The 13605-nt window shown below is 43.9% G+C and overlaps 1 protein-coding gene across 5 annotated transcripts in view; it reads left to right on the forward strand.

Moving 5' to 3' along the window:
• Positions 1-13605, forward strand: part of LOC108708803 (teneurin-4) — an 878105-nt gene that overhangs the window by 745946 nt on the left and 118554 nt on the right. For all 5 annotated transcript variants that reach the window (XM_041582864.1, XM_041582866.1, XM_041582867.1 and 2 more), the window contains one exon: positions 12909-13010. In XM_041582864.1, coding sequence (XP_041438798.1) covers positions 12909-13010 — 102 coding nt within the window. The remainder of the gene's footprint in view (positions 1-12908; positions 13011-13605) is intronic.

Consider the following 13605-nt stretch of genomic DNA (forward strand, 5'->3'; position numbering starts at 1 on the left):
TGATTAATTAATGAAAGCCAGTAATAATGCAAGTAATAATTACATAAAGTGATGGACATGCTGGGGGTACCAGGGGGTGGTACAGTCCTCCGGCAATATCATTATTTGTCAGCCTGGACAACTGAGCTGACAGTTGCTTGTATCCATACACATGGGTGGGAGCTGTTGTACTATTTCCCCTTAGTGCAGGATGAAGATATTGATTATTATGAGCCCTCGGAGAACATTCCTTTGCTGTATATTGAGGCAAATAAGGATTCTGATACATAGTGATACATAGTGATACATAATTCTCTGTTCATGGACAGTAAGAACTGGACAAAATAATGTCTTGGCTCCTTTCCACTCCAAAAATAATAAAAATATCTAATTGCCCTTTGTTTTCATTTCGGTTGGCAGGTTTTTTTTACACCATACTTGTTTGTATTCTGGATCCGATTTACTGATTGCAGGAACATTTCTGTTGGGCTTTCAGTCTCCACCAAAACTGCTGCCAGAATATTCTTCCAGGGACAGATTTGCACAACAGCTCTGGGCATTGGGGGTCACTGAACTCCCATCTGGATGTGTTTTTGTGATGAGCGAGGTTCAATTTGTTCTTTATTCTCTATGTTTGTAACTGGCAATCAGCACAAGCTGGGAGCTGTTTAATTATTCCTATTCAAAGAGTCTGTCTTTAGAGAGCTTCAAAATGAGGTGCCTGTAGTAACAGTGGATAATAGTCTCTGGGAAGGGAGTGTGACTGTGGGATAGCAGGTATAGTAGGGAGAGATGTGTCTATAGTAACAGTGGATAATAGTCTCTGGGAAGGGAGTGTGACTGTGGGATAGCAGGTATAGTAGGGAGAGATGGTGCCTATAGTAACAGTGGATAATAGTCTCTGGGAAGGGAGTGTGACTGTGGGATAGCAGGTATAGTAGGGAGAGATGGTGTCTATAGTAACAGTGGATAATAGTCTCTGGGAAGGGAGTGTGACTATGGGATAGCAGGTATAGTAGGGAGAGATGGTGCCTATAGTAACAGTGGATAATAGTCTCTGGGAAGGGAGTGTGACTGTGGGATAGCAGGTATAGTAGGGAGAGATGTGTCTATAGTAACAGTGGATAATAGTCTCTGGGAAGGGAGTGTGACTGTGGGATAGCAGGTATAGTAGGGAGAGATGGTGTCTATAGTAACAGTGGATAATAGTCTCTGGGAAGGGAGTGTGACTGTGGGATAGCAGGTATAGTAGGGAGAGATGGTGTCTATAGTAACAGTGGATAATAGTCTCTGGGAAGGGAGTGTGACTGTGGGATAGCAGGTATAGTAGGGAGAGATGGTGCCTATAGTAACAGTGGATAATAGTCTCTGGGAAGGGAGTGTGACTGTGGGATAGCAGGTATAGTAGGGAGAGATGGTGTCTATAGTAACAGTGGATAATAGTCTCTGGGAAGGGAGTGTGACTATGGGATAGCAGGTATAGTAGGGAGAGATGGTGTCTATAGTAACAGTGGATAATAGTCTCTGGGAAGGGAGTGTGACTGTGGGATAGCAGGTATAGTAGGGAGAGATGGTGCCTATAGTAACAGTGGATAATAGTCTCTGGGAAGGGAGTGTGACTGTGGGATAGCAGGTATAGTAGGGAGAGATGGTGTCTATAGTAACAGTGGATAATAGTCTCTGGGAAGGGAGTGTGACTATGGGATAGCAGGTATAGTAGGGAGAGATGGTGCCTATAGTAACAGTGGATAATAGTCTCTGGGAAGGGAGTGTGACTGTGGGATAGCAGGTATAGTAGGGAGAGATGTGTCTATAGTAACAGTGGATAATAGTCTCTGGGAAGGGAGTGTGACTGTGGGATAGCAGGTATAGTAGGGAGAGATGGTGTCTATAGTAACAGTGGATAATAGTCTCTGGGAAGGGAGTGTGACTGTGGGATAGCAGGTATAGTAGGGAGAGATGGTGTCTATAGTAACAGTGGATAATAGTCTCTGGGAAGGGAGTGTGACTGTGGGATAGCAGGTATAGTAGGGAGAGATGTGTCTATAGTAACAGTGGGATAATAGTCTCTGGAAAGGGAGTGTGACTGTGGGATAGCAGGTATAGTAGGGAGAGATGTGTCTATAGTAACAGTGGGATAATAATCTCTGGGAAGGGAGTGTGACTGTGGGATAGCAGGTATAGTAGGGAGAGATGGTGCCTATAGTAACAGTGGATAATAGTCTCCTGGGAAGGGAGTGTGACTGTGGGATAGCAGGTATAGTAGGGAGAGATGGTGCCTATAGTAACAGTGGATAATAGTCTCTGGGAAGGGAGTGTGACTGTGGGATAGCAGGTATAGTAGGGAGAGATGTGTCTATAGTAACAGTGGATAATAGTCTCTGGGAAGGGAGTGTGACTGTGGGATAGCAGGTATAGTAGGGAGAGATGGTGTCTATAGTAACAGTGGATAATAGTCTCTGGGAAGGGAGTGTGACTGTGGGATAGCAGGTATAGTAGGGAGAGATGGTGTCTATAGTAACAGTGGATAATAGTCTCTGGGAAGGGAGTGTGACTGTGGGATAGCAGGTATAGTAGGGAGAGATGGTGCCTATAGTAACAGTGGATAATAGTCTCTGGGAAGGGAGTGTGACTGTGGGATAGCAGGTATAGTAGGGAGAGATGGTGTCTATAGTAACAGTGGATAATAGTCTCTGGGAAGGGAGTGTGACTATGGGATAGCAGGTATAGTAGGGAGAGATGGTGTCTATAGTAACAGTGGATAATAGTCTCTGGGAAGGGAGTGTGACTGTGGATAGCAGGTATAGTAGGGAGAGATGGTGCCTATAGTAACAGTGGATAATAGTCTCTGGGAAGGGAGTGTGACTGTGGGATAGCAGGTATAGTAGGGAGAGATGGTGTCTATAGTAACAGTGGATAATAGTCTCTGGGAAGGGAGTGTGACTATGGGATAGCAGGTATAGTAGGGAGAGATGGTGCCTATAGTAACAGTGGATAATAGTCTCTGGGAAGGGAGTGTGACTGTGGGATAGCAGGTATAGTAGGGAGAGATGTGTCTATAGTAACAGTGGATAATAGTCTCTGGGAAGGGAGTGTGACTGTGGGATAGCAGGTATAGTAGGGAGAGATGGTGTCTATAGTAACAGTGGATAATAGTCTCTGGGAAGGGAGTGTGACTGTGGGATAGCAGGTATAGTAGGGAGAGATGGTGTCTATAGTAACAGTGGATAATAGTCTCTGGGAAGGGAGTGTGACTGTGGGATAGCAGGTATAGTAGGGAGAGATGTGTCTATAGTAACAGTGGGATAATAGTCTCTGGAAAGGGAGTGTGACTGTGGGATAGCAGGTATAGTAGGGAGAGATGTGTCTATAGTAACAGTGGGATAATAATCTCTGGGAAGGGAGTGTGACTGTGGGATAGCAGGTATAGTAGGGAGAGATGGTGCCTATAGTAACAGTGGATAATAGTCTCTGGGAAGGGAGTGTGACTGTGGGATAGCAGGTATAGTAGGGAGAGATGGTGTCTATAGTAACAGTGGATAATAGTCTCTGGGAAGGGAGTGTGACTATGGGATAGCAGGTATAGTAGGGAGAGATGGTGCCTATAGTAACAGTGGATAATAGTCCTCTGGGAAGGGAGTGTGACTGTGGGATAGCAGGTATAGTAGGGAGAGATGTGTCTATAGTAACAGTGGATAATAGTCTCTGGGAAGGGAGTGTGACTGTGGGATAGCAGGTATAGTAGGGAGAGATGGTGTCTATAGTAACAGTGGATATAGTCTCTGGGAAGGGAGTGTGACTGTGGGATAGCAGGTATAGTAGGGAGAGATGGTGTCTATAGTAACAGTGGATAATAGTCTCTGGGAAGGGAGTGTGACTGTGGGATAGCAGGTATAGTAGGGAGAGATGGTGCCTATAGTAACAGTGGATAATAGTCTCTGGGAAGGGAGTGTGACTGTGGGATAGCAGGTAATAGTAGGGAGAGATGGTGTCTATAGTAACAGTGGATAATAGTCTCTGGGAAGGGAGTGTGACTATGGGATAGCAGGTATAGTAGGGAGAGATGGTGTCTATAGTAACAGTGGATAATAGTCTCTGGGAAGGGAGTGTGACTGTGGGATAGCAGGTATAGTAGGGAGAGATGGTGCCTATAGTAACAGTGGATAATAGTCTCTGGGAAGGGAGTGTGACTGTGGGATAGCAGGTATAGTAGGGAGAGATGGTGTCTATAGTAACAGTGGATAATAGTCTCTGGGAAGGGAGTGTGACTATGGGATAGCAGGTATAGTAGGGAGAGATGGTGCCTATAGTAACAGTGGATAATAGTCTCTGGGAAGGGAGTGTGACTGTGGGATAGCAGGTATAGTAGGGAGAGATGTGTCTATAGTAACAGTGGATAATAGTCTCTGGGAAGGGAGTGTGACTGTGGGATAGCAGGTATAGTAGGGAGAGATGGTGTCTATAGTAACAGTGGATAATAGTCTCTGGGAAGGGAGTGTGACTGGTGGGATAGCAGGTATAGTAGGGAGAGATGGTGTCTATAGTAACAGTGGATAATAGTCTCTGGGAAGGGAGTGTGACTGTGGGATAGCAGGTATAGTAGGGAGAGATGTGTCTATAGTAACAGTGGGATAATAGTCTCTGGAAAGGGAGTGTGACTGTGGGATAGCAGGTATAGTAGGGAGAGATGTGTCTATAGTAACAGTGGGATAATAATCTCTGGGAAGGGAGTGTGACTGTGGGATAGCAGGTATAGTAGGGAGAGATGGTGTCTATAGTAACAGTGGGATAATAGTCTCTGGGAAGGGAGTGTGACTGTGGGATAGCAGGTATAGTAGAGAGAGATGGTGCCTATAGTAACAGTGGATAATAGTCTCTGGGAAGGGAGTGTGACTGTGGGATACCAGGTATAGTAGGGAGAGATGGTGTCTATAGTAACAGTGGATACTAGTCTCTGGGAAGGGAGTGTGACTGTGGGATAGCAGGTATAGTAGGGAGAGATGTGTTTATAGTAACAGTGGGATAATAGTCTCTGGGAAGGGAGTGTGACTGTGGGATAGCAGGTATAGTAGAGAGAGATGGTGCCTATAGTAACAGTGGATAATAGTCTCTGGGAAGGGAGTGTGACTGTGGGATAGCAGGTATAGTAGGGAGAGATGGTGTCTATAGTAACAGTGGATACTAGTCTCTGGGAAGGGAGTGTGACTGTGGGATAGCAGGTATAGTAGGGAGAGATGTGTTTATAGTAACAGTGGGATAATAGTCTCTGGGAAGGGAGTGTGACTGTGGGATAGCAGGTATAGTAGGGAGAGATGTGTCTATAGTAACAGTGGGATAATAATCTCTGGGAAGGGAGTGTGACTGTGGGATAGCAGGTATAGTAAGGGAGAGATGGTGTCTATAGTAACAGTGGATACTAGTCTCTGGGAAGGGAGTGTGACTGTGGGATAGCAGCTATAGTAGGGAGAGATGGTGTCTATAGTAACAGTGGATAATAGTCTCTGGGAAGGGAGTGTGACTGTGGGATAGCAGCTATAGTAGGGAGAGATGGTGTCTATAGTAACAGTGGGATAATAGTCTCTGGGAAGGGAGTGTGACTGTGGGATAGCAGGTATAGTAGGGAGAGATGGTGTCTATAGTAACAGTGGATACTAGTCTCTGGGAAGGGAGTGTGACTGTGGGATAGCAGGTATAGTAGGGAGAGATGGTGTCTATAGTAACAGTGGATAATAGTCTCTGGGAAGGAAGTGTGACTGTGGGATAGCAGGTATAGTAGGGAGAGATGGTGCCTATAGTAACAGTGGATAATAGTCTCTGGGAAGGGAGTGTGACTGTGGGATAGCAGGTATAGTAGGGAGAGATGGTGCCTATAGTAACAGTGGATAATAGTCTCTGGGAAGGGAGTGTGACTGTGGGATAGCAGGTATAGTAGGGAGAGATGGTGTCTATAGTAACAGTGGATAATAGTCTCTGGGAAGGGAGTGTGACTGTGGGATAGCAGGTATAGTAGGGAGAGATGGTGCCTATAGTAACAGTGGATAATAGTCTCTGGGAAGGGAGTGTGACTGTGGGATAGCAGGTATAGTAGGGAGAGATGGTGTCTATAGTAACAGTGGATAATAGTCTCTGGGAAGGGAGTGTGACTATGGGATAGCAGGTATAGTAGGGAGAGATGGTGTCTATAGTAACAGTGGATAATAGTCTCTGGGAAGGGAGTGTGACTGTGGGATAGCAGGTATAGTAGGGAGAGATGGTGCCTATAGTAACAGTGGATAATAGTCTCTGGGAAGGGAGTGTGACTGTGGGATAGCAGGTATAGTAGGGAGAGATGGTGTCTATAGTAACAGTGGATAATAGTCTCTGGGAAGGGAGTGTGACTATGGGATAGCAGGTATAGTAGGGAGAGATGGTGCCTATAGTAACAGTGGATAATAGTCTCTGGGAAGGGAGTGTGACTGTGGGATAGCAGGTATAGTAGGGAGAGATGTGTCTATAGTAACAGTGGATAATAGTCTCTGGGAAGGGAGTGTGACTGTGGGATAGCAGGTATAGTAGGGAGAGATGGTGTCTATAGTAACAGTGGATAATAGTCTCTGGGAAGGGAGTGTGACTGTGGGATAGCAGGTATAGTAGGGAGAGATGGTGTCTATAGTAACAGTGGATAATAGTCTCTGGGAAGGGAGTGTGACTGTGGGATAGCAGGTATAGTAGGGAGAGATGTGTCTATAGTAACAGTGGGATAATAGTCTCTGGAAAGGGAGTGTGACTGTGGGATAGCAGGTATAGTAGGGAGAGATGTGTCTATAGTAACAGTGGGATAATAATCTCTGGGAAGGGAGTGTGACTGTGGGATAGCAGGTATAGTAGGGAGAGATGGTGCCTATAGTAACAGTGGATAATAGTCTCTGGGAAGGGAGTGTGACTGTGGGATAGCAGGTATAGTAGGGAGAGATGGTGTCTATAGTAACAGTGGATAATAGTCTCTGGGAAGGGAGTGTGACTATGGGATAGCAGGTATAGTAGGGAGAGATGGTGCCTATAGTAACAGTGGATAATAGTCTCTGGGAAGGGAGTGTGACTGTGGGATAGCAGGTATAGTAGGGAGAGATGTGTCTATAGTAACAGTGGATAATAGTCTCTGGGAAGGGAGTGTGACTGTGGGATAGCAGGTATAGTAGGGAGAGATGGTGTCTATAGTAACAGTGGATAATAGTCTCTGGGAAGGGAGTGTGACTGTGGGATAGCAGGTATAGTAGGGAGAGATGGTGTCTATAGTAACAGTGGATAATAGTCTCTGGGAAGGGAGTGTGACTGTGGGATAGCAGGTATAGTAGGGAGAGATGGTGCCTATAGTAACAGTGGATAATAGTCTCTGGGAAGGGAGTGTGACTGTGGGATAGCAGGTATAGTAGGGAGAGATGGTGTCTATAGTAACAGTGGATAATAGTCTCTGGGAAGGGAGTGTGACTATGGGATAGCAGGTATAGTAGGGAGAGATGGTGTCTATAGTAACAGTGGATAATAGTCTCTGGGAAGGGAGTGTGACTGTGGGATAGCAGGTATAGTAGGGAGAGATGGTGCCTATAGTAACAGTGGATAATAGTCTCTGGGAAGGGAGTGTGACTGTGGGATAGCAGGTATAGTAGGGAGAGATGGTGTCTATAGTAACAGTGGATAATAGTCTCTGGGAAGGGAGTGTGACTATGGGATAGCAGGTATAGTAGGGAGAGATGGTGCCTATAGTAACAGTGGATAATAGTCCTCTGGGAAGGGAGTGTGACTGTGGGATAGCAGGTATAGTAGGGAGAGATGTGTCTATAGTAACAGTGGATAATAGTCTCTGGGAAGGGAGTGTGACTGTGGGATAGCAGGTATAGTAGGGAGAGATGGTGTCTATAGTAACAGTGGATAATAGTCCTCTGGGAAGGGAGTGTGACTGTGGGATAGCAGGTATAGTAGGGAGAGATGGTGTCTATAGTAACAGTGGATAATAGTCTCTGGGAAGGGAGTGTGACTGTGGGATAGCAGGTATAGTAGGGAGAGATGTGTCTATAGTAACAGTGGGATAATAGTCTCTGGAAAGGGAGTGTGACTGTGGGATAGCAGGTATAGTAGGGAGAGATGTGTCTATAGTAACAGTGGGATAATAATCTCTGGGAAGGGAGTGTGACTGTGGGATAGCAGGTATAGTAGGGAGAGATGGTGTCTATAGTAACAGTGGGATAATAGTCTCTGGGAAGGGAGTGTGACTGTGGGATAGCAGGTATAGTAGAGAGAGATGGTGCCTATAGTAACAGTGGATAATAGTCTCTGGGAAGGGAGTGTGACTGTGGGATACCAGGTATAGTAGGGAGAGATGGTGTCTATAGTAACAGTGGATACTAGTCTCTGGGAAGGGAGTGTGACTGTGGGATAGCAGGTATAGTAGGGAGAGATGTGTTTATAGTAACAGTGGGATAATAGTCTCTGGGAAGGGAGTGTGACTGTGGGATAGCAGGTATAGTAGAGAGAGATGGTGCCTATAGTAACAGTGGATAATAGTCTCTGGGAAGGGAGTGTGACTGTGGGATAGCAGGTATAGTAGGGAGAGATGGTGTCTATAGTAACAGTGGATACTAGTCTCTGGGAAGGGAGTGTGACTGTGGGATAGCAGGTATAGTAGGGAGAGATGTGTTTATAGTAACAGTGGGATAATAGTCTCTGGGAAGGGAGTGTGACTGTGGGATAGCAGGTATAGTAGGGAGAGATGTGTCTATAGTAACAGTGGGATAATAATCTCTGGGAAGGGAGTGTGACTGTGGGATAGCAGGTATAGTAGGGAGAGATGGTGTCTATAGTAACAGTGGATACTAGTCTCTGGGAAGGGAGTGTGACTGTGGGATAGCAGCTATAGTAGGGAGAGATGGTGTCTATAGTAACAGTGGATAATAGTCTCTGGGAAGGGAGTGTGACTGTGGGATAGCAGCTATAGTAGGGAGAGATGGTGTCTATAGTAACAGTGGGATAATAGTCTCTGGGAAGGGAGTGTGGACTGTGGGATAGCAGGTATAGTAGGGAGAGATGGTGTCTATAGTAACAGTGGATACTAGTCTCTGGGAAGGGAGTGTGACTGTGGGATAGCAGGTATAGTAGGGAGAGATGGTGTCTATAGTAACAGTGGATAATAGTCTCTGGGAAGGAAGTGTGACTGTGGGATAGCAGGTATAGTAGGGAGAGATGGTGCCTATAGTAACAGTGGATAATAGTCTCTGGGAAGGGAGTGTGACTGTGGGATAGCAGGTATAGTAGGGAGAGATGGTGCCTATAGTAAACAGTGGATAATAGTCTCTGGGAAGGGAGTGTGACTGTGGGATAGCAGGTATAGTAGGGAGAGATGGTGCCTATAGTAACAGTGGATAATAGTCTCTGGGAAGGGAGTGTGACTGTGGGATAGCAGGTATAGTAGGGAGAGATGGTGTCTATAGTAACAGTGGATAATAGTCTCTGGGAAGGGAGTGTGACTGTGGGATAGCAGGTATAGTAGGGAGAGATGGTGTCTATAGTAACAGTGGATAATAGTCTCTGGGAAGGGAGTGTGACTGTGGGATAGCAGGTATAGTAGGGAGAGATGGTGCCTATAGTAACAGTGGATAATAATCTCTGGGAAGGGAGTGTGACTGTGGGATAGCAGGTATAGTAGGGAGAGATGGTGCCTATAGTAACAGTGGATAATAGTCTCTGGGAAGGGAGTGTGACTGTGGGATAGCAGGTATAGTAGGGAGAGATGGTGCCTATAGTAACAGTGGGATAATAGTCTCTGGGAAGGGAGTGTGACTGCGGGATAGCAGGTATAGTAGGGAGAGATGGTGCCTATAGTAACAGTGGATAATAGTCTCTGGGAAGGGAGTGTGACTGTGGGATAGCAGGTATAGTAGTTACTATAATAGTTACTATAGGCACCATCTGTCCCTACTATATCTCACAGCACCTCTTTCCTGGACACCCTCGCATACAAATTGCTCTAGTCCTTATTGACACCCTTTACACATAAACCCTTTGGTTAGTGTATTTGCAGCTGAACCTCAGAGCATGTTTTACAATCATGGAACATGTGTGGGGGCTGTGACTGCTCAGAAATCATTTAGGAATCATTTCACGCGTGTCAGTAGGACCGTGAGGAATATGGGAGGCAGATATTATGTAGGGGTCGGGGGGTCAGTTCAGCCAATGATCACAGTCACACTAGATGGATCAGTAAATAAATAGGTGGTGTAACCTACAAGCCCCTTTCAAGTGCGGTAATGGAAAACAGAGTTGTATTTTTACTTTTGTGCTATTTTCCTGTCAATCTCCTCCGACAACTATTTAACGTTGATGGAAGGACAAATACCAGACTGAAGCAGGACTTGCGCTGAGCACATCCATTTTTTCACAATTGTCAAGAATTAAAGGGGAAGTTTGGGTTCGTTTTAACAAGTGGAAGTGATGTGTGTGACTTCTCTGTTGGTGTTTATTATTTTTATTTTATAATTCTTATTATCCAATTTATATTCCTAGGCTGCACTGCCAACTGCTCTGCAGTTCCCGAGTCCCCATTGCTGCCTCCAAGTTATAGGGATTGTTATAGGGATTGTTATAGTGAGTGTTATAGGGATTATTATAGGGATTGTTATAGGGATTGTTATAGTGAGTGTTATAGGGATTATTATAGGGATTATTATAGGGATTGTTATAGGGATTATTATAGGGATTGTTATAGGGATTGTTATAGGGATTGTTATAGGGATTATTATAGGGATTGTTATAGGGATTATTATAGGGATTGTTATAGGGATTATTATAGGGATTGTTATAGGGATTATTATAGGGATTATTATAGGGATTATTATAGGGATTGTTATAGGGATTGTTATAGGGATTGTTATAGGGATTGTTATAGGGATTGTTATAGGGATTGTTATAGGGATTGTTATAGGGATTGTTATAGGGATTGTTATAGGGATTGTTATAGGGATTGTTATAGGGATTGTTATAGGGATTGTTATAGGGATTGTTATAGGGATTGTTATAGGGATTTATAGGGATTGTTATAGGGATTGTTATAGGGATTGTTATAGGGATTGTTATAGGGATTGTTATAGGGATTGTTATAGGGATTGTTATAGGATTGTTATAGGGATTGTTATAGGGATTGTTATAGGGATTGTTATAGGGATTGTTATAGGGATTGTTATAGGGATTGTTATAGGGATTATTATAGGGATTGTTATAGGGATTATTATAGGGATTGTTATAGGGATTGTTATAGGGATTGTTATAGGGATTGTTATAGGGATTATTATAGGGATTGTTATAGGGATTATTATAGGGATTGTTATAGGGATTGTTATAGGGATTGTTATAGGGATTGTTATAGGGATTATTATAGGGATTGTTATAGGGATTGTTATAGGGATTATTATAGGGATTGTTATAGGGATTATTATAGGGATTATTATAGGGATTGTTATAGGGATTATTATAGGGATTGTTATAGGGATTGTTATAGGGATTGTTATAGGGATTGTGTGGTTGTGCAGAAATGGGCAGTTTAATCTGATCAGTCTCTGCTATCGGATATCAGATTTAAATATATATATAGATACATTTCTTAAATGCTATTATACTATGTGGACTTTATCCTGTATTGTGTAGCCAACTAAAACTGGTCATATTCATTTATTTCCCTTTGTCTGGTGAGGAACCTTTCCACTATTTGGCCTACGAGGTGGAGGGCACAGGAACAGAAGTAGCTGGTGAAATTATTTGAAAGCTCCGCAAGTATGATGTGGGGTTCAGGTGTACGTGCCCCAAACCTTTCAGGATAATGGTGCAACCTACTGGGAAAGTGCCAGGCCAAGCTGTATTGGCATCGAAGGCCGCACCATACAATCCTCCAAATCTACTATGGCTGCCTCTCAACTTGTTCATTCACTTAAATACCCCCCCGGTTGTTAGTTCACTGCTCCCTTGTTGGTTGTACTCCCATCCCCCATTTTGCCATAGACACGAGCCTCTAATACCTACCCCTAGTTCCAGCCCTGGTGCCCGCTCAACACTCTAGTTATGGTTCAACCAGGTATTAGGTTGATTAGGGCTTGTCCTTCAGGCCAACAATTGGATCATGTTAGATCCAGAAGCAGAGGAGCTCATCCACGAACCAATATGATCCTCATCCAGTGAGGTTTTTCATTCCATCCTGATCAATATATCTGATTTTAAACAGATTTCTATTTGTTTTAATCTCCAACATGATCCAATATAGAAGCAGCCAGATCAGCCCTTCTATGGGCATCATTTTCGTTTTCCTGATGTTTCCAGTATGGTGGGAATAGGACCTAACTCAAATTCCAAAACAAATGGATTTTCACAAGCGCATCAGCCTCAAGACAGTTCTCCTTTATGTCTAAGACCCAGACCAAATGGGAATAATATATAGTTATTCATTCAATGAAAAAGAATCAAGAGACTAGAAATTAAGCCGTGACTTCACAGGGAGCGAAGCTACTCGATTTTCTGAAGTTCTAAGCCTGTATTCGTTTATAGATAAGAGGAGGTTGCCAAAAATGTAACGTGAGATTCTAAATTAAACTGATGAAGTCAGTGTCTGCTCCTTGCACCTGTTTTTTTCCCCTTTAATTTTCAATGTAACCTCTTTGCGTATCGGTGCAGTTCACACTTGTGGATTATCCAGAACATCTGTTCTCTCTAATTCAGTGGTGAGATTTTTACTCTGTAGCCAAGTCACATCTTTTACTGGTCATCGCTGATTAAATATTGCCTTGTGCAATTGAATCTTATTCATTTTAAAAGGTTATTCCACTGTTAGCCACAAATCAGTAAAATTCACATTTACACCATTTATATATATAACTATCTCATCTCAAATTAACCTACCTTTGCTTTTCCAGAATCTGTAGATGACTGTCCCAGTAACTGTTACGGGAACGGTGAATGCGTTGCTGGAAACTGCCACTGCTTTCTTGGTTTCCTTGGACCAGACTGTGGAAGAGGTAAGGACAGATCCCCTGGTGTGTTGAGTAGTCAAGGTATAAGTGTAGCCTGTGTGGTTCTGGTACTGTACATTAAGTTGTTGTTGGGCAGTAGTTTGCTACTTTAGAGTTGGAGTTCCCTGAAACCCATTCTTAGGTTGAAACTCTATCACAGGACATCAAAGGAGACCTCCCTGGGTTAGTATGGTACAGTAGGAGTCTTCTGGAAAACTCAGTAGGACTCTTTTAAGTTCAGTACAGTATAATAGAACTTCTCTTGGAGTGTCATGAAGTTAATGCCATACATCAGAATCCATTGGTGAACCATCCTACAATAAGGCAGAACTCCTCTCTATGCTGGTAAAGTAAAGCAAAAGTCCTCTAGGAACCTTTCTAGGAAGGTACAGTACAGCAGGGCCCTGCAGGAACGTTTCTTCATTTTTATGAAGGACTATTGTTTAGTTCTAGAAAACTTTCTTGGTTGCTAAAGTGTAACACTACCATAGTAGGACTCCACTGGGGACGTTTTTTGGTTGGTGCAGTATAGTAGGAATCTTCTAGGAACCATTATTTTTGGTTGGTATAGTAGGATTCCTCTAGGACCCTTTCTTGGTTG

The sequence above is a fragment of the Xenopus laevis genome, chromosome 2L, assembly GCF_017654675.1.
Source record: "Xenopus laevis strain J_2021 chromosome 2L, Xenopus_laevis_v10.1, whole genome shotgun sequence".
NCBI classification, from domain to species: Eukaryota; Metazoa; Chordata; class Amphibia; order Anura; family Pipidae; genus Xenopus; species Xenopus laevis.